This window comes from Acyrthosiphon pisum, chromosome X, assembly GCF_005508785.2.
Source record: "Acyrthosiphon pisum isolate AL4f chromosome X, pea_aphid_22Mar2018_4r6ur, whole genome shotgun sequence".
In the NCBI taxonomy this organism is placed as follows: Eukaryota; Metazoa; Arthropoda; class Insecta; order Hemiptera; family Aphididae; genus Acyrthosiphon; species Acyrthosiphon pisum.
The window spans coordinates 47237584-47263641 of NC_042493.1; the positions used below are offsets into that span (position 1 = coordinate 47237584).

Here is a 26058-nt window from a genome sequence, read left to right on the forward strand (position 1 = left end):
AAAAAAAAATAAAACATTTTCGTTTTGATAAAAATAATATAATAATTTACAATACATAACTTTTAAATACAAAAAAATATATTTATTTTAAAACTTAATATAGATTTTTGAATAAGTAACAAACAAAGATTTTCATATTTTGTAAAGGATTTCATTTTGGAAATAGTTTAAATCATTAATACATTAAGATTTAATAACAAATAAAATAAAATATATAAACAATTTTTAACAAATTAAAATATAATAATAATAAAACCTCTTAGTTTAAGAAATAACAAAAGATCAATAATAAAGCTGATAATTTGGTATAAAGTAGTCAAATGAATAGATGTATATTTTATTTTACTATTATACATTAATTAGATACTATATTATAAGAATATTGGGGTTTCAATAGCTATTATTTAAATTGAAAATTATTACCTTAATAAAAATTTTTTTTTTAAATTACTTATAATTTATGCATCCAATTTAATTTGATCTAAATGAATATATTTAAATAAAACATTAATATTGCATGTGTTCACCATACTGATTAACTAAAGTAACCAGCATATAATGTATTTATATTAAGTAAGACTTTGATAGATTTAATTGTAAAGTTATAATGTAATTCTACATTATTTAAAGATTTTAAATAAAACAATTTAAGTAGTTGTTTACTGTAAGAACCTGCAATAAGACATTTTTATGAGTTATTATAAAAAGTGAAATTATTAAAATGTAATTATGTTATACTTTTCTCGAGGTTAGTGTAATAATCAATTGTGTTATTTAATAAAACAATGATATATAGTTATTTTTTTTTTATCTATATACCAAATAATCAGCTCTTGGAAAATTATATGATATTTTATAGCGGCCGTGGCATAGGAATAACAATTTTAAAAATAGGTATAAAATGTCACCAAAAAAATATATTAGTAAAATATTAAAATATATTATATTAATGTATAACAAAAATGATTGTGATGTTTGATTAAAAAATATTATTATATATTAATATTAATTAAATAAATATGGTAGATAGTGATGAACTTTAGATATTAGTAAACAGAAAACGGATTAATACTATATAATTTATGTGTATATCAGTATGATGCTGTTGATGTGGTTGTTTGTTTATGAACTGCTATATTTCCTTGTGCAATTTCTCCACGTTGTATTGCTTGATATTTCAATAAAGCATCATATCCATACGCAAACATTGCAGCAAATCCAAATAACTATATTAGTTCAAAAATATAATATATTAGTAAATTTTAGGATTTTGATTTACAAATAAAATCCTTCCTAAATAATTTATGTTTGTATATAACATTTTAAAGAAGAATAAATAATGAAGACAACTATATTTATAGAATGATAGTATAAAAAACTTGACATTTTCATAATGAATTGGTATGCAATAAAATGTATAATAAATTATTATTTGAATTGATAAAATATACATAATACGATACTAATCTCAGACAAATGCCATTAGAATTAAGATAAATTTTCACAGATAATTCAAAAGTAATTAATGAATTGGATATTCACTGTCATCCTCCATATTATTTTATAGAGATATGAGACAATTGAGTACCTAATGCAACTAGAAATTTAAAAATTTTGCAATTTAATAAAACAAGGTTTTTACTTTTATAGTATGCAAAGATAAACTATTTTAGACTGATAATTTTGATGAAAATATTTTTTTAATGATTAAAAACCTTAAGTTTTATAGTAATAATGGAACAATCTACCAATTTAATTCTTGTACCAATTATGATTTTATCGATTGACATACCATTTTTAAATAAATATTATTTTAATAAATACTTATAGAGTTTATTTTTTACTTGCATATATTTTATATTTATCTGCTGGGGAGGGTGTGTCTGTCAGGAGGGAAAGAACTCCCAAGGGTTTTAACTATAGACATTTTACTGATTATACCTGTCTAAAAATCCTTTAAAATATAAGAAATTATATAAAATAACATGAAAATGTAGCTTTATAATCAAATTAATCAAACATTTATGAAATTATAAAAAGCCAAAAGGTTAAAATACAAATAAAACTATAGTATCTGATTTTTAACAATATATTTCAATTATTGAAAGTGTAATATATTTATTTTGAGATAATTTTTTTATTTTTTATATATAAGTTTTAGTAAATACAAGTTAAAAACGTATTTAGTATTTGTTATTTAGTAAGTATAGAAGTAATAAATAAATATAATAGTTTAAGAAATTATTTTATTTTATGTTAACATTGAGAATTTAATATTAATTTTCTTATACAAGAAATGCATGAAATATTTTTGACCCAATTTGTAAATATAAATTTCCATAACTAATCAATGGGAATTTTGAACAAAGTAAATTAATATAAATCATAATGGTAAATTAAAAACCTAGTTGCAGAAAAAAATTTGAACAATATTATTATATTATTATAGTTAAATAATATTTACATACCAAACTTATCATGTAGCTGAAATGCAAACCAGTATAAGCCGCTGCAGAGGATGCTGATAAAAGGTAAAGTATTGGCCAACAAACATCAAAAATCATCTCCTAAATTTAAATAATTTACATATTAAAAAACTTAAATAACATAGTAAAATGCTTGAAATAATTGTTAGAATCTTATTAAGATATATTTGTGTATTAATCATTTTCAGTTTAACAATACTTACAATTTTAAGCCATGGTATTTTATAAAAACATTCAACTACATGAAATATATAGAATACCAACATGAATAAAGAAAACCAAAATCCAAACATTGATATTGATGTGACAGCGCTGTTTTGATACCACATACTGTATGTAGAGAATGACACTGCGATAAGACTTAATAAAACAAACACCTATATATATAATAAAATTGTATTAATTAATAATTTAAGGACAACAGAAGGTAGGTCTTATAATATCATCTTTTCTTATAATATGAGATATTTGAATTGAAATTAAGATTTTTAATAGTAGACAAAAAATTTAAAATGTAGACATTTTGTAATTACACACACAGTAAATACTAGGTATTTTAATTAATGACACGCATACTATTTTATATTCTCATTAAATAGTTAAAAATTAATAATTCAACATTTTAGAATCTGAAACAAAAAATATAATAGAAATTATAGATTCACTGGAATCAAAAAAATAATAAAATTCATATTTTAGACAGCCAGAAATGCAAAGTCTTAGCAAGAGCTTGGTGAGACCAGGCTAGGGGTGAAAAGTTAAAACAAAATATACTGATGTTATTATTATAATTATTTATTTATTTATTTATTTATTTATATTGAATACAGGACGAGCCCAATTACATTGATTTTGTTGACAATAATTCACAAGAAAAAATTACACATTTTTTAGGATGAAAGACAATAAGTAGATTAAATACTAAGGAATTGTGGGTCCTCATTGGCCAGTTTCATCATATGAACAATATGGCGATTAATTAAATAATTACAGCGGCTAAAAGGAATATAAAATGGGAAAGAGGATTTGGAACAATAAGTAGGAACTCTGAAATTAACTTTAGATAGGAGGACAGGGGCATCAACTTCACCCTGTGGTTGCCCTGTTTTCTCCTATCACATAGGGTAGACAAATGGAGACGCTGAAACACTGGTTCATACTCGTGAGGTGCGCACTCAATACCTAAAGTAAAGTTTTTTACATATCTACAAACTGTTGAAGAAACCTGTTATATTTGTTTATTTTATTCATGTTAATACTTAATAAATTAATTTCTTTTAAAGTTATAAAACTAGTGATAAGATACCCTAATTATTATTATAATTTACTAAGCTGCAAGAGTTTTACTTATACAAATTATCGGTATAACAGATAGAAATTTGTAAAATGTAACCTGTAGTACCTGTTTAATTTTCCAATTTTTAACCACAATGTATATGATTTAATTTTGTATGAATTCCAAATATTAGCATTTATTTCTAAATACTTACAATTTGAGCAATTTTCAATTTTCCTTCTAGTGTGTATAGATATGCATTGTCATATCTCAGGTTTGAGATAATTTCTGTATTTGTAACTGTAGTAGTTGTAGTATGTTGACTTGGAAATCCGGGATCAGCCATTTTCAATTATTCAAAACACTATAAATAAAAAAAATGAGATAGGTAAGTAAAATTTAATTCTACATTTTTTTTTTTCTTCCGTAAATAATACAATATTCTTTATAGTTCAAAGTAAATGACTTACAAAACAGATAGATAACTTTTTTTAAAAAATACGTGTTTAATAAATTTAAATAGATTTAATAAATTGGAAAAATAAATTTAAAAGTGGTGAATAATTGATGATATCGCATATCTATATATTATGGTAATTATATATTGTGATATCCTGGTAATTATGATAATACAATATAATACAAACGGTACTAAAATGTTTAACTTAGTTTTAATTATAACTTCAAAAATATAATATGAATTAAAAACTGCAATATTTGTCATACTTATTATTATTTTGTACCTACAATATTTTATCAATTAGAAAGTTGAATTGGTGTATTTTTATATGCCTTGCTTTGCTTAAAATGGATAAAGTTACTCATAAAGAGGTGAAATCTAAAACAGAGATATTGGTAATACAACAAGTTAAGTATTAAAAATAACAATTTATTGGATGAAAAAACTAGTGTTGGTGTTAGTGTGGATTCTGATATTAATAAATCTTTAATTTTCCTATGTATTATAACTTTTTGTCACATTATTATTTTGTGCAATACTTTATGTAAAATCCATTAATAAGAATTCAATATAAGTTTAGTAGTAAAATAATTATTATTTGCTTAATTTATGATAAATCAATAATTACTTAAATAAAAAAATAGACCACTGAAATATATAACACAATTAGGACAGTCATAAAACAATTAAATTCTTTAGAGACAGTGTTTTAAGGCAGTCTTCAATATTTCATTTCTGTGTGAGACTAGGTGGTTGGAAAAATATAAATCAATAAGGAATTTGGTATTAATGAATCAAATCATCGAAATCCAATCGGCTCTTAGTAAGTTGGCTACTAATTGTGGTACAAATTCATCTACTAGAGCAAAAGCCTATCACTTTCGTTGTAACACCTATAATAGTGTTTAATGTGTACTTAAAAATTATAGCCAAGTATTCAAACAATTTTGAGGGAATTTTAAACAAATTACAATTTACAATCTGTTAAGAGTGCGTTTTGTTTATAAAATTCGACCGTAAAAACGTGCTTTCGTACATCGCATTTTCCTCAGCCTTTGTTAGTCGTAGAAACGTGATTTTTTCACTAAAATAAGCGTGAGAAGTTTTTATAGATAACCACGTTTCAGATTTAAGAAAAATTAGAAATTTACAGTGATCATGTATTTATGTGATGCTCTGCTGACCATAGCGGCAGCGTTCGAGAACAACGTTCATACCATCACCCCGCGCACAACTGTAACCACACCTAACAATAAGTCAAAACCAGTTTTCATATTGCGACGCGCCACTTACCGTTTATAAATAATTATTTAATAGTCAATACGAGAACAATAATGTGTGACAGAATATTTGTTTTTATTTTTTTTCATAAAACCAATATCGAATTTTAGATTTCGTATATTACAACTATGCTCACCGTATTTTACACAAATTAAAAATCTTACCTTATAAATTTATAAATCGTATAAAGAGCAATACTTTAAATAATTATTTTTTTAACTTATAGAGAATTTTACGATAAAATTAATTGTTAAACGTTGAGTAACAAAATATTAACTTTAAATCGGTATAACAAAAAAAAAATGTGTTAGGTACGTACGATGAATAAATGAAAGAATGTTGAATAAAGTGACCAACGAATCAATGAACAACATAATTCGATAATTGTATTTAAACAATAAATCACTTTTATCTCCAGTTATATGAATTGTTTAAATAAAGCAGTCAAAGTATTTATTTTTAATTAGTAACTCCTACATCCATTACAGATTATTTATTTATTGATAATAAGTATCTAAACGAGTTGAACCCAATTTAAAATATGATAAAACTAATTGCAGTCTAGAGATGACACTAAAATATATTCCATATATTAAATTATTAATTAAAAATTAAATTAATTATATTTTTAAATTATAAATTACAATCTATACATTATTATACAATAAGTACATTTGATAAGAGAATAACGAGTACGTCATGATAAATCGTTAAATTGTTTAAAAATGCCATCTACCAACAGTCGACTGGAAATAAGCATTTTGTATAATAAATGAGAATAAAATTTGACATGCTTATATAATAATATCAAAATCCAATCACCGTCTATATTTTGAGGAAGTCGGTCTGCTGTAAATTAGGTGTCTAGAGATGCTGTAACGGATGCGTTAATTTTAATTTAATGATATAAATAATTGTATACGAAAAATGACTATACATTTATACCACTACTTGGCATTAATATTACTAGTAGGTGAGATAATCTTTTGCCGAAAAAAATTGCATTTAAAAATGTTATTATGTAATATATTATAAATAATTATGTACCCACTTTAAAAGTTTCAAGGGCCAACAAATAATATTTGTAATTACAACAAAATAACTGAAATCGTTAATTTGTATTTAAATATCTATAATTTCGTCCAAATTTAAACTTTAGATGTCTATAAAAAAAAAAACTTACGAATGGATCTTTAATGTTTCTATACTGCTATTATAACTACTTATGTATTAAATGTTCAAGCATTTCGATCAAACGAAAACAATTTAATTGACATTTATAAGAAATGCTAAAAAAAATTGAAATTTCAAATGTCTATAAAAAGTTAAAAACGAATAAAAATATTTTGAACATTTCATCATTAATAAAAAGAGATTAAATAAACATTAAGTGAAAATGTCAATCACCTTCAATTAATAGTTTTTGAATTACAACAAAATAAGAAGATCGTTGGTTGAGAATTCGGTAATTTACGGGTAAATATCGAATGTCAAAAACATTTAAACTTCAAACGCTCATAAAAAATTAATTTGACTTTCCGGTAAACTTTTATTTTGTTTAAGGTAAGAAGACTTATGAGTTATGAAGAATCTTTCATTCGATTTTCAAATCTTGCATATACATAGAGCATTTTTTATAAATTTCTGACTAAATAATTTGCAAATTTCGGCTAATTTTATCAAAATTCTAACTTCTAACGCTTATAAAAAATTATTGTAGATTTACGCTCAACTTTAGATTGAGATTTAAAGTTCTTTGATTGAGGGATAAACATTTTATCTACAGTAATTTAAAAAAAACTAACTAAGCTAACTAGCTCAAAAAATATGAAAATATTTTTAAACCTATACCATGAATAGAAAACGGTAATACAAACATTTGGTAAAATTTTAAAGTATCTACGGTTATTACTTAATAGTTTTTGAATAACAACAAAATAATTCGGTTTTAAAGATGACGTCACCGTAATGATTTCCGTCCGCAGTCGTGCTTATATCAATAAATAAAAGGGGAAAAAATCTTTTTTTTTCTTTCAAAAGCATTTCTTGCGCGTGAGGTACACTTTTAGGTTATTCAGTAATATAAAAACTTACGCATTATATAATAAAGCCACACCACATAAATTATAAATTCGTTAGTACAATCGCCAGTTGTTATTTTTGAACTTTTTTTTATAACTTGTTGTGGAGTATTTACTTATTCGTTTTTTGGGTTTTCGAAATGGGTTTAACGTATTATATACAATTTGAAACCAAATAGTTATTTTTTCACGTTAATAAGTACCAAGAATAGAATAGTAGCGCACAAAAACACAATTTGCTTAGAGCTTAAATATAATATAGGTATGTATTGAGTATAATAGATATTAATATCGTAGTTTTCTACTTATAAATAATAATTGTGCTCGAGGCGACGAAAATTCAATTTATCGTTATTATAAGACCTACTGTATGACTGTAGCAGTGGCGTAGGTACGCAGGATTTTTCAATGGGGGGCTTGAGAATTAGTTACAATTTTATTTTTATTTTGTTCAGTCTAATAATTTCAGACGTTTATTTAAAGTATTTTAAAATGTTTGTAACTTTTCAACTTTTCTGGTAGAAAAAATGCTCTGATCATAAGCTTCAATGCCCGATGTATATTTTTGGAAACAAATTGAATCTAGTTATTACTTTTAGGAGGTTGAAATTAAAAATGCACAGTGCTTTTTAAAATAATTGGAGAAAAAAAAATGAAAATGTATTAAAATTGTTTGGTAACCAGCTTGGTTATGCCGTCATCACTTGGATTGTATTAGATAATTAAATTTTTTTTTCTATAAATGTCAATAAAAAAATTATTTATCCGGTCAAAAAGCTTAAAAATGTAATACGTAAGTTTTTATTAAAGCTAAAATATTAACAATACATAGGTATCATGGTTATTTTTTATAAGCATTTAAAGTTCAAATTTCGTCAAAACCACAATTAATTTGTAGTTCAAAACTTACAAAATATTAAATGTGTATAGCTATAAGGCTAGACAATTTAATACAAGGTCTTTCATGCAAGTATAGTTCATACTTTTACCGAAAAATTAGAGATAATTTTAGGAAAATTTGTATGCAAATACAATGTTTTTTCAAAAATGAATTCATTCTGGTAAGACGTATATGGAATTTACGTCTTGCCTACTATATAGTTGACAGTTGAAACTTGATATATATCTTTTTTTTAAAGTAATAATAATACGGGTAATGGGCCCACCCTTTTTACTGTGTAAAAAAACTAAAAAACATCGTAAATGGTCTTCTTTTTGGGTAACTAAGGTTAATAAACAATTGTTTTAATAATAATAATAGATATAAGGAGATACTTCATATTAAAATTTTAACAATTGTTCGAATTAGGTTCATTAAGAGTATAGCAAAATAGTAAAGAATGTAGGTATTGATTTCACAATGATGTGTTTTTTTTTTTTGTGTGTCATCACCTTTTAGGACAGTAAAAATGCTTGGATTTTCTTCAACAGTATCTTTTCTAATAGGAAAGTGAATCTAGTTGGTACTTTGGGGAGTCAAAAATTTGTAATTTTCAAAAGCGCCGTGAAAAACAAAAGAAAAATTAATGAAAAACGGGAATTTTTACGCAAAATCTGTTTTCGAGAAAATCGATTTTGGTTTTTGGTGCAACTCTAAAACAAATGACCGTAGGTACGTGAAATTTTGACTCAATGTTTATATTAGCATTTTCTATACACCATAACATTTTCCAAATATTTTGACTTATTTTGAGCTGTTTACGGACAATACAGTTTCCATTTTTTTTAGTTTTTTTTTCTATAAATATCGATAAAATTTTATTTGTTGAGTAAAAAGCGTGAAAATTTAATGCAAGGCTCCTGATATATTGTTACAATAGCAGTTAAAAAATATTAAAATTACATAGGCACAATTTTTTTATAAGCATTTAAAATTCAAATTTTAATAAAATGTATCGCATTTAAAATTTAATAATTTGTTTGTAGTTAAAAATGTATAAAATGTTCAACTTTTATAGCTAAGGATTAAAAATTTAAAACAAGATTCCACATAAACAGGTTATATTATATAAATTGCTTTATTCATAATAATATCATCAAATATACTTAGTAATATCATAGGCTGACTGACCGTTTTCGCTCAGAATCGTTTTTCGTATACAATGATATTATATCATTGAATTCAAATTTAATACTATCCATTATACAGTGACCCACTTGTAACCTACTGTACAGCAGAGCAACATCCACTTATCCAACTTTTTTAAAATTATACTTCTGCAATTTTAGGGGTAAAATTATGTATGCTAAACTCGAGATCATTAATAACGTTTTGTTATAACTTCAACATTATTATCTATTTAATTGTATATAGCATTATATTTTATTAACTTACAAAGTAAATAAAGTAAAGAAAAGAGCACCCTCCTAGTTGCGCCTATGGCTATAATCAACATGATAAATAAATGTTTAAAATTTTATTGTAAATCAAAATTTGCTATATTTTTTAATACCCAATTTATTTTAAAAAATAATAAGAATTTTTAATTTTGACCTACCCAAATTACAAACCAGTTTGCTACCAAAAACTTTCATCAAAATTGATGGTCAGAGTATTAATTTTACTAATAGCAATTTCTTCAGACAAAATTAAATTAAATAAAAATAAAATAACAAATCATGGGAAATTAATACATTTATTGCTCCGCTCAGGATCTAAATTAGAACTATAAAAATGTACATAGCCACTTTGTGTATGATGAGGACGACATTGCTCTGACACTCTATAAAAATAAAACTTGTAATAGTTATTGACCTTGAGTGAGTAAGCCTTTTTCAGGCAACCCATGTAACAATTTGAATACTTCTGATACAAACTCCTGTCCACAGATATATATATAATAACTAGATACCCGACTTCTTCTTATCAATGACGCTGCAGACATTTAAAACTTGGGCAATATTTATTAAGCGTTAGAAAGGTAATATGATAATAAACAACAACATTTCATATCAAACAAGCTTGTTTCTAATCAAAACGATTAGAATTTGTAAACATTGCCAAAGTGACAAACGGCGTCGGGCATCATAATTCAATAATGTTGTTGTATATGGAGTCGGGTATCTGGTTATTATATATATATGTGCTCCTGTCACAGGATTGATAGATCACACAGATAATAAAAGTATTAAATATCAACCTTGAATGAACAACTCGTTTCCAAGATAGCAAGGGAGATAGAATATAAGATAAGAAAGGAATGTAAGGATGAAAAAGGGTTAAAAAAAATAGAAATGATACTCATTTATACTGTCATGAGAATAATGAAACACACTGTTGGAAAACGACATACTTATAGACTTGTAATATTATTATAATAATTGAATGTAAAGAAATTAATAATAAAATAATAATTTCCCGCCCATCCCGCTCAAAGGCCCTCTTCCATGTCCCACACGCCATCACCAACTATATGGCTAATGAGCTTTTAAGATGCATAATGTCGTTTGCCAATGCAGACCCTTCCTTTGACGATTTGCTAAATTTTTAATATATATATTTTCAACTTAAGTTGTTGTTACCAGATAAATGTATTCTGATTAATGTAAGCTGTATAGATTTAATTTTTGTTTTCTTCCCTCTTAATTGTAAAAATGTCTGTTATATAAAATGTATTGTAATGTCATAAAGGGCTAAGCCCGTATAACAAATAAAATAAAATAAAATAAATAAAATTTAAGTAAAATCATCAGTTAATTCACAGGGCTTGTTATACATATTCATGATACCCAATCAAATTATCAAAATGTCTTGTTTTCTTTTAACATATACACAGTATACACCTGTGTATTTAATTTGTATTTGTACGTTTTCCAAAGGTAAAACATTAAAAAAATAATTTTTAACATAAATAGGTTTTAGAAGTTACCAGAATAAAAATAAAGGGTAGGTACTTTAATCAAAATCAACCTTCTACTTGATATATAAAACCACCTTGGGTAATTCTCGAGCTAATCTTAGGTTACTCTGAGACCTACTCAAGGTGATTTTTCATCATAGCAAATCGATCAATGTTTTCGATTAGATTGTTAGAGTGAGCGCAGTGAGTGACACACCTGGATCTATATGACGTAGTGTGTACCTACTATGGTTGGTAGTCACGATTACCGAAATGTACCTACTAAAGAGATTAAATCTTAATACAATTTTCTGTAATTTGTTATACCTAATCAGGAAATATTTTTCTTTTTAGAGTAGTGGGTACAGTTTTAATATCAAATTAAATTTTAAATAATTTGTAGTTATGTCGTATTTTGCTATTATAAGTATACCATATGTACTATAATAATATAATACAAAGATAGAGTATCTATTTAAATTATTCGCGTGCAAACATCAAGACTATTACTTACCATTTATCAATGAAAAAAAAACTTTAATCTATACTGTGTACACTGTACATACAATATGAAAGTACATTATACTATCAGACATTTCACTAATTTATTCATACTTAAAAAACACTGTCCTTGCTCAGAGTTTAGACATACCAAACAATAAATACATAAATTTCGGCTTGGTATCTATAAAATAAACGTCAAGTATGGCATTCATGATATGAATTTATAATTATAGAAAGATCCTATGGCAACAATAATGTCAACAAACTGTTTGATTTCGGCACTGTTTAAAAAATAAATAACCTGTTACGAGCATCTGCGGTTACAGTATTAACATTGCACCCATTCCAATGATTCATAATAGGCGAGGTGTCGCAATGTGACCAAATTTGGTAATTGGCAGGTGGACAAGGCAAAACAGATAAATGTATTATAATACTTAATGCACACACACACACATACACACGAACACACAGTATAAGATAATATGTAGTACTTACGCGGTGCAGGACGAAAACGACAATATGTACGATGGATTTGAACGATGTAAGGCGGAAATAAACAACAATGTTGAAAATCGAAAATCTTACGGGACCTGTTGATGGTTAGGAGACGAACTATTGATGTACTAATTACTAATGAATAATTGTTTAGCACACACGCTGATACGGTGTGAAATTCTGATGATAATAAAGGTACTACTATCACTGTGGCGACTACGCCGATAACGCTGGACGAACTGCTGAATATCCGTCGAACTCGGACGTTTACCCACCGTTGGCCGGGCTAGAGGTGTTCGGTGTTCACTGTTCGACTTCCGTCCGTGGGCCAACGCTGAACGCTCCCGCAACGATGGGAGTGTCGAATCCCCCTCCCCGGCCCCACAACACCACGCTAATTAATAAACGGACACAACACCCATCGAGGCATAGCCATAAAATACATAATGTTAATATGGCTTGTACGTGACCTGTTTTTTTGTTCAAAAACATGCTTTACAGGAACTAACCTACGCCTAGTAGAGTGATCCGATTTCGATTATTTATTTTGGGAAAGAGAAAAACTTAATTTTAAAAATTGAATTCCTATATAATATGATACTATATAATATGATTTTAAATATGATCAATTTTTACAAGTTTTTATTTATTTTAATTATTTTAGTTTTTAGCAACTTAATCATGAATCAATCAAGTATATCGCACTAAATCGCCCTGTAAACAATTACCCACTTACATCTTTCGAGAAAAAAAATTAGTTAAATCAGACCACTACTAGGATTGAGATTTTTTGGCAAAACGCATTTTAAACAAAATATCACTCTTTTAATTTTTAATCGGCGGTGCCGTTGACAATTGTGCAGCTGTAACGCATGCGTAGATAATCCGGTAGTCGGTACCCACCTTAGATCATATTATTATACTGATGCATACGGTATGATCTCAGACACCCACTGGCGACTGGCCACTACCCATATATAACCGCACGTCCTCACTCACACGAATCATCATTTACGACAGACGCAAACCAGTGGCGTGTCTACAGAGGGGATATGGTGGTCATACCATACACAATACAAGTATACAACATGTAATGATATGAAAATAATATGTGTATACTGAATGTCTTATTAAGAATGGGGGATAATCCTCAATACGCTACAGACGCAAAGGCCACGACCTATGGGCGGCGGCGACAAGGTTGTGTAGTGTCTAATTATTGCCCCTTATTAAACAGACATCCGCAAAAACAAATCGAATGACGTATTATATTCGTCTAACAAACATACAACATACGTAGCGAATTTGCGTTTAGTAGAACCGATTTGCAATATGCATTTATGTGCATCTATTTGCTCAAAAATTTCAAATAGGTATATAAAAATATGCAAAATAAATTTGCATATTTCAATATTTGTAATCTAGACTTTGTAAATCGAATTTATATCATACTTGGGTATAATACTTCGTGGAAAAAATATACAATCATAAATATTATAGCTCTAGACTAAGAACATTATCTGTGTTCTCTGGTTAGATTTTACAATATTTTAATTTTTAAGCTATAGCTTATACATCACACATAGAAATGGGATAGTTGTTAACTATTTACTATGTTCTTAACCATTAAAATTGAAGTTAACTACACCTGTCAGTCAAATTAACTGAAATGGAACATTAATCTAAATATAGTATCTTAACTATCTGAATGTATTGAAATAATTCATTGGAATTGTAATTTTGAAAATCGATGTTATTTTTAGTTTAATGTTTTTGGAGGGTTAAATTCAATACAAGTTTAGGCAATTGTCTGTATTATTTTAAATGTTAAAATATATATTCAATGAAAGTTGTTATAATTACTAATTAGTTATGTAGTTGATTTGGTTGCTATAATTTGAAGTTATTTTTACTACATATAAGTATAGTAATATGTAATAACAATATGAATTACCAAAATAGTGAAGTCGTTATAGTGTTAAGTACTTTTAGTTATTACTCATTACGTATTTATGTATAAGGTTTCAAATATGGATCTTAAAATTGAAAACAAAATAAACCTTGAATTTAGATTGAAAATGATATTTTAGTGAATTTTAGTGAATATAACCGCTTAAAAACGCAACTTTTCGTTTACCCGTGAAATTCCCGGACAGTCCAAAATCTGTCGAATTGAGAGAAATGATAAAATATTGCACAAACGCATCACATGATATTAAAAAAGGTCATCCAAATACATTACAATGTTTTGAAATTACTCACCTAAAAGCATTATGCTAAATTATCCAAACACATTGCAATTCTTACTAACTAGCCATAACGAAAACGACCCATATCATTGACACACCTGAACAAGAAACGATAGAGATTAATTTTGTTGAGGGTACTTATGACATATCGATTTGCCTATAGCCTATATAACATCTCAAAAATAGTTTAAAGAACATTTGATTGTTTTCTTTTATTTTAAAAGTCTAATATAAAGTCAAATAATAATAAAATATAAAACTATATGTCATAGCCTCAAATGTATTATCCTCTATAATTTTTATAATAGGTGATTTTACTCTAAGATAACTTAAAAATCATAAAAAACGATTTTATCTGTGTTACGGGTGGGTCTGAGAGAAAACAAATATTGCGCTGACATATTCTTAATACTTTTGCACCTACAGTTAATACTTAACTTAATATTCATAAATGGTTCCAAGCTCTAACATAATATTGCCAAATAAAATTTATGAAAATTTATCAGACGTTCATTAGTTATGGTTTAATTTTATTAGTTTTAATTTTTAATATCACAATGATTGAACCATTATAAAATTTATAAAAAGATAACTATAATATTATCTGCCTCTATATGTTTTATTTTTGATATTTGGATAATTTTGAGTGAATACACATTTAAAGGTTATCAGAAGGCTTTAAAAGATTTTTATGATATTTTAATTGTGACTTTATGAAGCAACACAAATAATGATGTTGCCTTTAAATGCTTGATAGGTAAATTCACTGAAATTTGTAATAATAAACAAAATAAACATGAACTGCTGGAAATAAATTTGTTATTTAACCCGCATGTAAGTCAAAGACAACAAAGCGGTGTGGTATTCTCTTCAGTGGCATAAGCAAGGGTACGGTTCGTCTATAACATAAATAAAATATTGATTAACAAATTAAATAATGTACCTATATTATTTATTATTTTAAAAATAACAGTTAAATATTTAACTTGTGTTTCCTTTATAAGTTTAAATTAAAATTATTCAACAGTCAAATAGAGCAAAGTTAAAATTATTTGTTATAACAGTATGACTATATAATATTAAATTAATATATGTAATTAAAGTTCTGAAATTTATTTTTTTGAAATATTTCCCTAAACGTTTATAAAATATTTCATACTAAATAAAAATAAAAAAAACCAATTTTAATTTAAAACTATAGTAGAATGTACGTATAGTACGTAGTTAAGTGTTAAAGTTAAGTTTAGTTAAATGAAAAATATTATAGAACTATTTCTTACATAGTACATCACACAAATTACATAATAATTATCCATCTTATATGTATAAAATAATAATATAAATCTGTTTTATATCGTGATCAAGAATTAAATATTGATAGTCACTTATTAGGTATGAAATCAGTATGACCATCTAGTGATGATTTTATGAAACATACCAAAAAACAGTTTAAAAAAATATATTTTTCAATATTTCAAGAAGGGTAAAAATTTCAAGTTCGAAATATTTCATACTCATAACCCTATAATGTAATACATATTATTGCACATATAAAATAAAATAATATATTAAATGATTAATTTTGATCATAAATCAACAATTAAAGACATATTTTAGATTCTGAGCAGAGCTATTTTGAATTTATTAGTTTTACAATGATGATTTTTATCACCTTTTGAAGCAGTAAGAATTCTTGAATATTCTGATGATGATTTCTGGTAAAAAATTGTATCTACTTAATACTATAAAGGGTGAAAAATAAAAATTTCAAGTATTACACAGAAAAATTGTAGGATTATAGGAAGAATGAGTATTAACCAAGTTGTGAAACACGAAAACAATGTTTTATAAAATAAATACTGAAATTATTTTATATAAAAAAAATAGTTGAACAAGTCATATAATAACACGATTCATTTTTTTTTTTAAAAAACTAAAATATGTAGTACCAAAACACAATTAAATTAATTATGTTTACACTTATTATCTTTATAATAATATTATAAAGATAATAAGTAATATATATTACTATATATTATATAGTATTATATTATACTAGTAGAGCAGTGATTAAAAAAAAAAAAATCTTTAATTGTATCATAGGTTATTGTGTTATATTATTTTTACATTGTTGAATATATTAGATAATATTCTTATTTTTAAAATGTATATTGGATTGCCATTCTAAAATTAAAAATAACAGTAAAATTTATTATGCTAAATTTAAAATGTAGTATGTTACGTGTTAATAAGACAGAAACAACAAATGCAGATAAGACACACTTTTTAAACATTTTATTAGTAGATTTGGGATGCTGCCATAAATTAAATTACACTTTTAGAACAGATTTCATGAAAATAAAGTCAGTCTTAAGATTACCAAGCTAACTAGGTAAACAAAAATATATAAATTAGTTACCTAATTATTTATTAATTTTTGTCTTATTTATTCAATAACAGTGAAATTAAATTAGTATTTACACAGCATTTGTATATAAATTAAATGTATAATACATTTTTTAATTGCATTATGAAAACAAAATTACAGTTTGATTTTGTTTTATTTTGAGCACAATTTTGCTGTTTTTAAAGTATCAAATTCCCAATTCAAGTAATAAATAATTATTCAAAATTATTAAGTCATCAAATAATAAGGCAACTTATATAATATGGTATCATGTGTTTGGAATGTTCTTACATTTTGTGATTTATATACTTTTTTTTGTATATTTTTATGTTATAACAATAAGTACTTTCACAATTATACATTTTAAATACTTTCACAATTAAAATAAACTTACAGAATTTAATATAAATATTTTTTGATTTGAATTTCAAAGTTCATTAGATGTTATTTGTTTCATAATTGTAGCATAAAATACTTCAATTTTCTTTACATTTTGTATATCTGAAGTTTTAAACTGTAAGCACTAAAACAAAAATACATAATATCAAACAAATTATTGTATTAAGGAAATAATGTATATTTTATAATATATATATCTAACATGATAAATATAATATTTATTCTATAGAATTAAAAAATACTAAGTAATTTTGTTCAGGAATAAATATCAAAGAAAACATTTAAAATTAGGGTTGTTAAATTTGATTCTCAAGTATCTATAGTAAATATAAAACATCATAATGGATATTTTAATAATGTTAGGTATTTATTTTAGGTATTTTATATAATATAGATTTGTTATTTACCGAAATATCATCTGTAACTTTTAACTGCACAGTTGATTCGCTATGACAATATTTCATAGTGCATCTGACCTAAAAAACAAATATTACAAAAATTAAATAATAAAAAAAGTAAATAAATTAGTACATTTGTCATTTATAGTAAGTTTTAGAAAAAAAACTAATTTCTACGAGAAATTGTTGAGAATAGCATGGTAATATAGAATGGTTTTAGAACCATAAATATCTATATTATTATTTTATTCAACATACTTTACAACTGAAAATGTAGAAATCTTAGGTGCTGAATCAATGTTTACACATAACTACATAAGCATTGTAAAAGTATTAATTTGTTGTAAATTGTTTTTATAAGTTATAACTTATAAGTATTAAAACAGTGTAAATAATAATTTTTGATATCTTACTTGATTAACAAAAATAAGTATGTTTTCTGTTTAAAAACCCCCAAAAACTAATTTGAAAAAATTGTTGTACAAAACATCAGTGATTCTCCTCCCTGGTTGATTATAATAGAAATTAAGAAAATAGCTAAAGAATTAATATTAAATTACGAAGTTCAACATTTTCTTTTTTTTCAAAACTAAAATATATAGTAATTTATTGACTAGCCACAGTATAAATCTAGTTACGAGATAATTGTAAGTGATTTTATTTTAGTTTTAAGTTAAAAGTATTGCAAAGGGTTTTGCATGTGAAAACATTTACAAAATTTTAACAAATAATTTTTACAAATTAATTTATGTAGGTATATTACACCAGATACCAACTACATAAAAGTCAAAAAACAACTATCTAGCAAATAAATACCAATCATAATATTTAATTGCATGGAAAAAAATTTAACGATTAATGAATAGGTATTATAAACGAAAGTTATTATTAGATTGAGCAAATGTAAACTTAGAAGAGCTTGTGATCAAACAAAACGGAAAGGTAATGAACTGCTTAAATTTTATCACAGCCAATACATATTTCCAAAGCGGGACGATAATGTCACGCTTACACCGCAAGGCGCGCGATGGATGCAATAAACATTAGCTTCTAATGAGATAATAAAACGTTAATCACCCTGGTCGGATCTTTGAGGAGCAGATTGTACGAGGCGGTCTCGAATTCTTTCCATGTCTTTAGATACATTTTGAAGTTCGGATAGTCTCTTCACTATAGCAGGTCGACGGAGGAGAAAAACGGAACAGTCGGAACGTCAACCGACAACAATCCACATCGGCGTCTTGCGTCTTTTTTTTTTTTGTACGTGTTCACGATGGTAAACGCAAGAAAACGGAAAATAATTTAATAATCCGAATTAATGACAAACCGCTGCGAATTGCGATGACGCTTGTCTATGTTGTCTGTTGTCGTGCGGACGGACGGTGACGTCGGTACTTGATGATAATTTGATAACGTCGGTGATACGCTGATAACATTGACGATAAGCTGATAGCGTTGGTGATGATCTGATAGAAGCATTGGCAGACGAGAAGCCTCAGGTGTTAGTTTAATATCGTGTTCGTGTACATAGTACAAAGTACAAATCTTCGTCCATATTATAAACTAAGTTTATGGTCTAAGGTACATACTATGGCTTAAATATACCATTTTTTTTTTTTATACATTTATTATGAAACTTGTCAAGTTTCAGTTTTAATAATTCTTATTCAATAGGTTTTACGGTTATTAAAAATAACTTTTAATTATTCATTAGTGTTTAAAAAAATAGAAAATAGGTAACTAAATATGAAGCAATGGTTAAAATAATAAAGTCAATAATAAATAAAAATAATTGATTTAATTAGTAGAAATATGACTTTTGAATATTAGATTTAATTCATTTTTAAACACTCGTCACTACTAAAAAAAGTACTCGCTATAATTGTTGTTGTTTCATCACTTAAAAGGAATCAACATTTCAACCACAGATTTTGAAAAAGTTTAACATAGCTAGTTAATTCAAGGCGGTAGTCGGAACGAATTTTCGGAAGTGTTATAAAACCAAATCATATTTTTTCATAATATAAAAACAATAAACTTAAAAAATATATATTTATACAATATTATAGTCATCCATCTAAATAAGGATTTTTATGCATTACACATGTGATAAATTTATAAAATTTTAAATTAACATTATTTATAGTATAAAGTCTAGCAGTTTTTTTTTCTTTTCGAAAAGATCGATCACATTATTTTGATTGAAGAGCTAGTAAGACACGAAGTCCTGTAAGACGCACTTGACCTGATAAGTTTCGTAAATAGTATTTAAATATTTCCATGGTATATAGAAAATATTATTGCTGATGTTAAAGTCGAAACTGGTAATGTAGCTAATAATTTCAAAAGATAACATTTATTTGGAAAAAAACCAAAATTACATATTTTATTTTATTTATTTTTATTTTTATTTATTTATTTATACGGACAAAAGTCCAATTCACAATATATTTGTATAGACAACAATAATATTATATTATATTATATAATTTAAAATAATAAAATATAACATAATAAAAGATAAAACGATTAATATATAGAATAATAATTGTAATAATATAGCCTAATAGTAAGCTTCAATGCCCGAATTCCTGTAAAAATGTAAATACGACAATACGAGTATAGTTTTCAGTAAGTTATCGTCTTCGGTCGATAAAATATCGTTAGTGACATATTAATTAAACATAGCAAAATAAATTCCAACAAAATTCGTATTCCCATGGTTATATATTTATATAATTATATTATATATGTATAAGGTATAATAGGTAAGTGTAGGTATATCAATACCAAACATATTATATAATGTAGTCGAAATAATGCCTCGATTTTAAAGTTAACCATCTTTTTCGGTGGAAAGTGAATCTCATTGGTGCATTTTGAGGAGGTCCAAATTCCCAATAACTTTCAAAAGAGCAGGGAAAAACAAAACAAAAAAAAGGTGGGTAAGTGGATGTAGCGCTGCTGTACAGTAGGTTACAAGTGGGTCACTATATAATGGATAGTATTAAATTTGAATTCAATGATATAATATCACTGTATAAGAAAAACGATTCTGAGTGGAGACGGTTTGTCAGTCTAGGTATTAGACATACCTATTATAGGTAAACTTATCTATAGTATATTAAAAAAAAATTGACCTATAATAGGTATTAATAATAAATTCCAAATAAATCATATCACAATATCAATCAGGTAACGCGTTATACATCAACAACAAACCGTGGTACTATCATAGATATATAATAGTATACTTTAGAAGTTTCAAGTATCCACAAATAATATTATACAATCACAACAAAATAACTAAAATAGTTATTCCAGGTTTTTTAATATGTAATTTCGTCTAAATTGGAAATTAAAATGACTATAAAAATAAACTGTGCTTATGTATTTCTTAGAATTTTTGGCTCAACATAATTAGGTAATTTTCGTGATTTTTGCATATTTTGTCAATTTTTGAACTTTAAATGCTAATAAAAAAAAACTGTGACTAAGGATTTTTAATATTTTTCAAATCTCATTGTAACAATATAGTAGGAGCCTTGTATTAATTTTTCAAGTATTTTTACTCAACAAATAAAGTTTTATTGACATTCATAGAAAAAAAAACTAATTAAATTGGAAACTGAAATTGTCCGTAAACAGCTCAAAACAAATCAAAATATTTTGAAAAATTTATCATGTATAGAAAATGGAAATATAAACAACCAGTGAAAATTTCATGTATCTACAGTCATTCGTTTTAAAGTTACACCAAAAACCAAAATCAATTTTCTCGAAAACAGATTTTGCGTAAAAATTCCCATTTTTCCTTAATTTTTCTTTTGTTTTTCACGGCGCTTTTGAAAACTTTTGGAAATTTCAAATTTTGACCTCCCGAATGCACCAACTAGATTCACTTTCCCATAAAACAAGATACTGTTGAAGAAAATCGAAGCAGTTTTACTGCCCCAAACCGTGATGACAGACACAAAAAAAAAAAAATAAAAAACACACATCATTGTAAAATCAATACATTCATCGTTCCACTCAGAATCTAAAATTAAGGAAAAGCAAAAAATTATACGCAAAATTAAAAATTGGTTTTCGACAATTCGACGGTAGATACATACAATTTGAACTTGAAATGTTTATATTAGAATTTTCCATAGGTACCTACACTATACACATGATACCTATTCAATTTTCAATTATTATTAGTTTTTTTTTAATTAATGTCGAGGAACTAAAAAGTAAGTAAGTAAATTTAAAAAAAGTTAAGCGTAAATCCACAATAATTTTTTATGAGCGTCTAAGGTAGATTTTTGATAAACTTCGTAAAAATCATGAACATTTGAAAATTGTTTTAAATTGGATTCATAAAAATGTTTCTTTTTATATCTAAGATTTGAAAAGTTAATTAATACGAGAGTACGAGACTCCTTCTAAGATTGTTTAGCTTAAAAAAAATGTCTACTGGAAAGCCAAATTACATTTTTAGGGGCGTTTAAAGTTCAAAATTTTACACATTGGATATTCACTCGATTTCTCTTGGAGTGATTTTCTTATTTTATTGTAATTAAAAAAACAAATAACTTAAGATACTTGAAATTTAAATTTTGTTTATTTAATAATCTTCTATAATTGATAAAATGTTTGTTCCGTTTTAAACTGTTTGCAGACATTTTCAATATTTTTCAATCGCTATTGTTATCATGAGCCTTGTAGGTATTAAATTTTCACGCTTTTTGACACAGCAAATATAATTTTATTGATATTTATAGAAAAAAAATTGAAAAAAATCGGAAACTGAGAATGTCCGTAAACAACTCAAAACGATTCAAAATATTTTGAAAATTCGCACGCACCGATATGTATTAATAACGCACACATTTATCTAAAATCGTATAATCGTTTAAAACCGCACACCATTGTTGAAGGGAGGGCAGACTGCAGTTATTTTATAGCCGAAACATACCAATCGGCAATCTTTCTTTCATCATACTCAGGACCGGTTCAATCAAAAATAACGCACTAAGCAAAATCAAATTTTGCCGCCCCTAAAATAATAATATTATCACTGTTTTGAAAATGTCACACCCACTAAAGATTAGGTTTCCCCTAACCTTTGAGTAAGACCCGGGCCTAATCATACTAATCGACCTAATAATACGATAGAAGTTTTTAAAAAAGTTTTGGATTCGTTATTATGTGTACTTGATATCGATCAGTCCTTTTTTCACAATTTGACCCCTTACCCCCCCCCCCCCCCAAACAACTATACATTTAGTTTGAATATTTTGAATTTTCGGAATTTTCAAACGTTGATTATTCAGAATTTAAATCATATATTTTAAAATGTGGACTGACCGATCTCAAGTAGACATTGTATTACGAATTCAGATGAGTTTTTTGAAATATTATCGCATTATTAGGTCGATCGGTAGGATGGAAATAAAGTACCTACATAAAATTGAGCATAAATTGTTTACTGATCACACGGGCAACGCCGTGTTGGTGACTTGTACATGCATGTGCGGGAGGACTCCGCTATAATTTCTTATATTCACACCACGATTAAAGATAGTATATAGATAGTATAAGATAGTACTATCTTTAATCGTGATACACACTCACACACACTAATAATAATTTCCTACGCACAAATTTACAAGACCCGCATGCATTCAATTTGAAAATTGCCTATTCGGAACTCCTTAAAAACTTTCAAACTTAATCAAAAACACAAAATCATAAAAATAAAACTTTCGAGATTATCCGCAGGTTGTTATATTAGGTACACGTTTCTTGTTTCTCCAGATATAAGATAAACTTATGGTTTTTATTTAACAAATATTAGTAACAATCAAATATTGGTAACAGCTAACAAGTCAACAACATTATGTGTGACCGCGTATTTTTTCTACGTCACGTTTAATTCGAATTTAATTCACTTGCGGAAATCGGGGCTTAGCCCACCCCCAAAGTCCGTCAAGTCCCCTCCTTTTTTAGTTTTGTAGGATCGAAGCCCCCCCCCCCAACTCACATTGATGTGAATCACGTTAGATCCTCATCCCTACATTTTAATGGATTTCCGCTCAATGTTTATATAGTAGCAATTTAACATCGGATTCACATAATATGATATGGATGACGTGATACAAGTTCACACAAATAATAAAGGTACACAATCAATAATTTTCCAAAACAATACATACCACCTTTTTCGTTAAAATAAAAATTCCGGGAATTTAGAATTCCAATATTAGATTCACAATCTAAATATTGGTTATAACTATTTTTTGGTTCGTCTTACTGTTTACCATTGTTAAAATAATGGATACTTGTCTGCATAAAAAACAATTTTCCGATTTTGCTGATTACATATTGGATAATTATATTGAGACCAATCATTTTTCACCGATATTGTGGGCAGAAGAGCCCAATGGATGTACAAGAATGACGAACGGTGCAGAAAGTTATCACATTCAATTTGGGCATGAGTTTTATGTTACAACTTTTACTGTATTTCATTCGGAATTTCAAGAATACAAACTTAAAATATTAAATAAATTTTAATTATTAATTTTTTTCAGATCAATGTGCTAACTGCTAAGACAGCAGCAGACGATTGCAGAAACCCACCTTCGACTTATAAGAAAAATCAATGTTAACCACGCGTAGTATACCATACAATTATACCAAGAATCTAGAAAGTATGTGTAGGGATAAAGAAATAAAGCTATTTTAAATTTATATGTTCGTCGATGTTTAATAATTAGCAATGAAATATACATTTAATAGAATATTTGAAAACACTATATATGGAATGGAAATTTATTTATTTATCCCAATTAAATAGTATAGGTGTTATCTGCTGTACATACTTTATTTCATCTTATTATATATTGAGTTATTTTTAAATACAATTATTTTTAATTAAGCTGATAATAAAACTATAAAATCCCATAAGTAGGCACATTGAATAATTTGTACGATGATTTGTTTTATAAGAATAAATGTTTACTTATTAACTGTTAATCAAATGGATGCGATTTTGAATTATCAAATAACCTTTCAAATTTACCTTTTTAACAATAGAAAAAAATCTATGCAGTATTTTGTGTAAAATGTGTGGTTATGAATGAGAAGTGTGTGGTTTTGAACGACGCCCAACACTGGTCGACTGGAGTCTATAATTATTCCATTACCTACAATAATTATACGTTGAGTGACGAATGATATAGGTACAGATTAACGACCAGTGTTTTAAATGCAACCAAGTTATTTGTTTAAAAAGATTAAATAATAATACAATCTAAATAAACATTTTTATATGTGAGTACCTATATTATTTTATTTTATGTGGGTACCTACCTATACCTACCTGCTATAGATACCACTGATACAAGCTTTGCTATAACTTATAAAATATGGTAGGTACTAGGCACAGTAAAATGTTTGAAACGATGCAAGGCAAATTATGTTATAGAAACACATAGGTCGTATACCTAATCCATCAATTAGAAAAAAATCTTAGCTTTTTCATAGCTGTTAAGTGGATACCACACCCGCATGTGTTGTCTCCGTCTTACAAACGCGTATCATATCAAATTTACGCTCAGAAATTCAAGTTTTATGCCGTCAGCTTAAAAATTAGAGTAAATCGACCTATTATGAAACTTGATGGCAAGAACATGATCTGTGTTTTTTTTTTTTGGAAATTTTTTTACGATAATTCAGTTTTTAAGTGAGTTATAAGAATTTTTAATTTACATTTATTATACACGATATAACTCACTTAAAAACTGAATTATCATAAAACTATCGTATTACTTCCAACAAAACACAGATAATGTTCTTACCATCAAGTTTCATAATAAGTCGATTCACTCTAATTTTTAAGCTAACGTTGCGTCCTCTTAAGAAGCGTAATTTTCTGATGATTACCATTAGAATATTTTTTTTTGAAATAAACATACAATCTGTGCCTTGTAGGGCATAATAAGAATATGTGATTTAAGTGTAGGTAAGTTATTTATACGTATATAGGTAGGTACGCTATTTATGCGTGACTGCGCGAGGGAAGAAGCCATCATAATACCTAGTGATATAGGCTGATATAGCACTACCTTTTGATTTTTGTTTTCTTATAATATTTATCTATTAAAAAGATCTCATCATTAGAAGATGAATAG

At 26.4% G+C, this 26058-nt stretch overlaps 2 protein-coding genes across 4 annotated transcripts; both read right to left on the reverse strand.

The window, feature by feature from the left end:
* Positions 1 to 22: 22 nt before the first annotated feature.
* LOC100572616 (MARVEL domain-containing protein 1) lies at positions 23 to 12744 on the reverse strand. 3 transcript variants are annotated; one of them, XM_003239999.4, is made up of 5 exons: positions 12426 to 12744; positions 3977 to 4126; positions 2690 to 2863; positions 2469 to 2567; positions 23 to 1226 (listed from the first exon to the last, which is right to left on the reverse strand). In XM_003239999.4, exons 2-5 carry the CDS (start codon positions 4106 to 4108, stop codon positions 1092 to 1094), a joined length of 540 nt encoding a protein of 179 aa, XP_003240047.1. In that variant the 5' UTR covers positions 4109 to 4126; positions 12426 to 12744; the 3' UTR covers positions 23 to 1091. The 3 variants fall into 3 exon arrangements, with proteins under 3 accessions (XP_003240047.1, XP_016658787.1, XP_016658761.1); XM_016803298.2 differs by lacking the exon at positions 12426 to 12744 and adding an exon at positions 11938 to 12306; XM_016803272.2 differs by lacking the exon at positions 12426 to 12744 and adding an exon at positions 5668 to 5827.
* A 2615-nt stretch (positions 12745 to 15359) lies between these two features.
* LOC100168997 (signal recognition particle 9 kDa protein) lies at positions 15360 to 19264 on the reverse strand. The gene is made up of 4 exons (XM_008180517.2): positions 18956 to 19264; positions 17888 to 17956; positions 17476 to 17604; positions 15360 to 15573 (listed from the first exon to the last, which is right to left on the reverse strand). Exons 1-3 carry the CDS (start codon positions 19022 to 19024, stop codon positions 17509 to 17511), a joined length of 234 nt encoding a protein of 77 aa, XP_008178739.1. The 5' UTR covers positions 19025 to 19264; the 3' UTR covers positions 15360 to 15573; positions 17476 to 17508.
* Between the last annotated feature and the right edge of the window lie 6794 nt (positions 19265 to 26058).

Excerpts from the sequence above, each read along its gene's own strand:
- LOC100572616 (XM_003239999.4), bottom strand. The coding sequence starts at position 4,108 with ATGGCTGATCCCGGATTTCCAAGTCAACATACTACAACTACTACAGTT. Across the intron at positions 2,568-2,689 it reads AAATACCATGGCTTAAAATT|GAGATGATTTTTGATGTTTG; the intron begins GTAAGTATTGTT and ends ATTTAAATTTAG. Across the intron at positions 1,227-2,468 it reads TCAGCTACATGATAAGTTTG|TTATTTGGATTTGCTGCAAT; the intron begins GTATGTAAATAT and ends GAACTAATATAG.
- LOC100168997 (XM_008180517.2), bottom strand. The coding sequence starts at position 19,024 with ATGTATCTAAAGACATGGAAAGAATTCGAGACCGCCTCGTACAATCTG. Across the intron at positions 17,957-18,955 it reads TCCTCAAAGATCCGACCAGG|GTCAGATGCACTATGAAATA; the intron begins GTGATTAACGTT and ends TTTGTTTTTTAG. Across the intron at positions 17,605-17,887 it reads AAGTTACAGATGATATTTCG|TGCTTACAGTTTAAAACTTC; the intron begins GTAAATAACAAA and ends TTTTTGTTTTAG.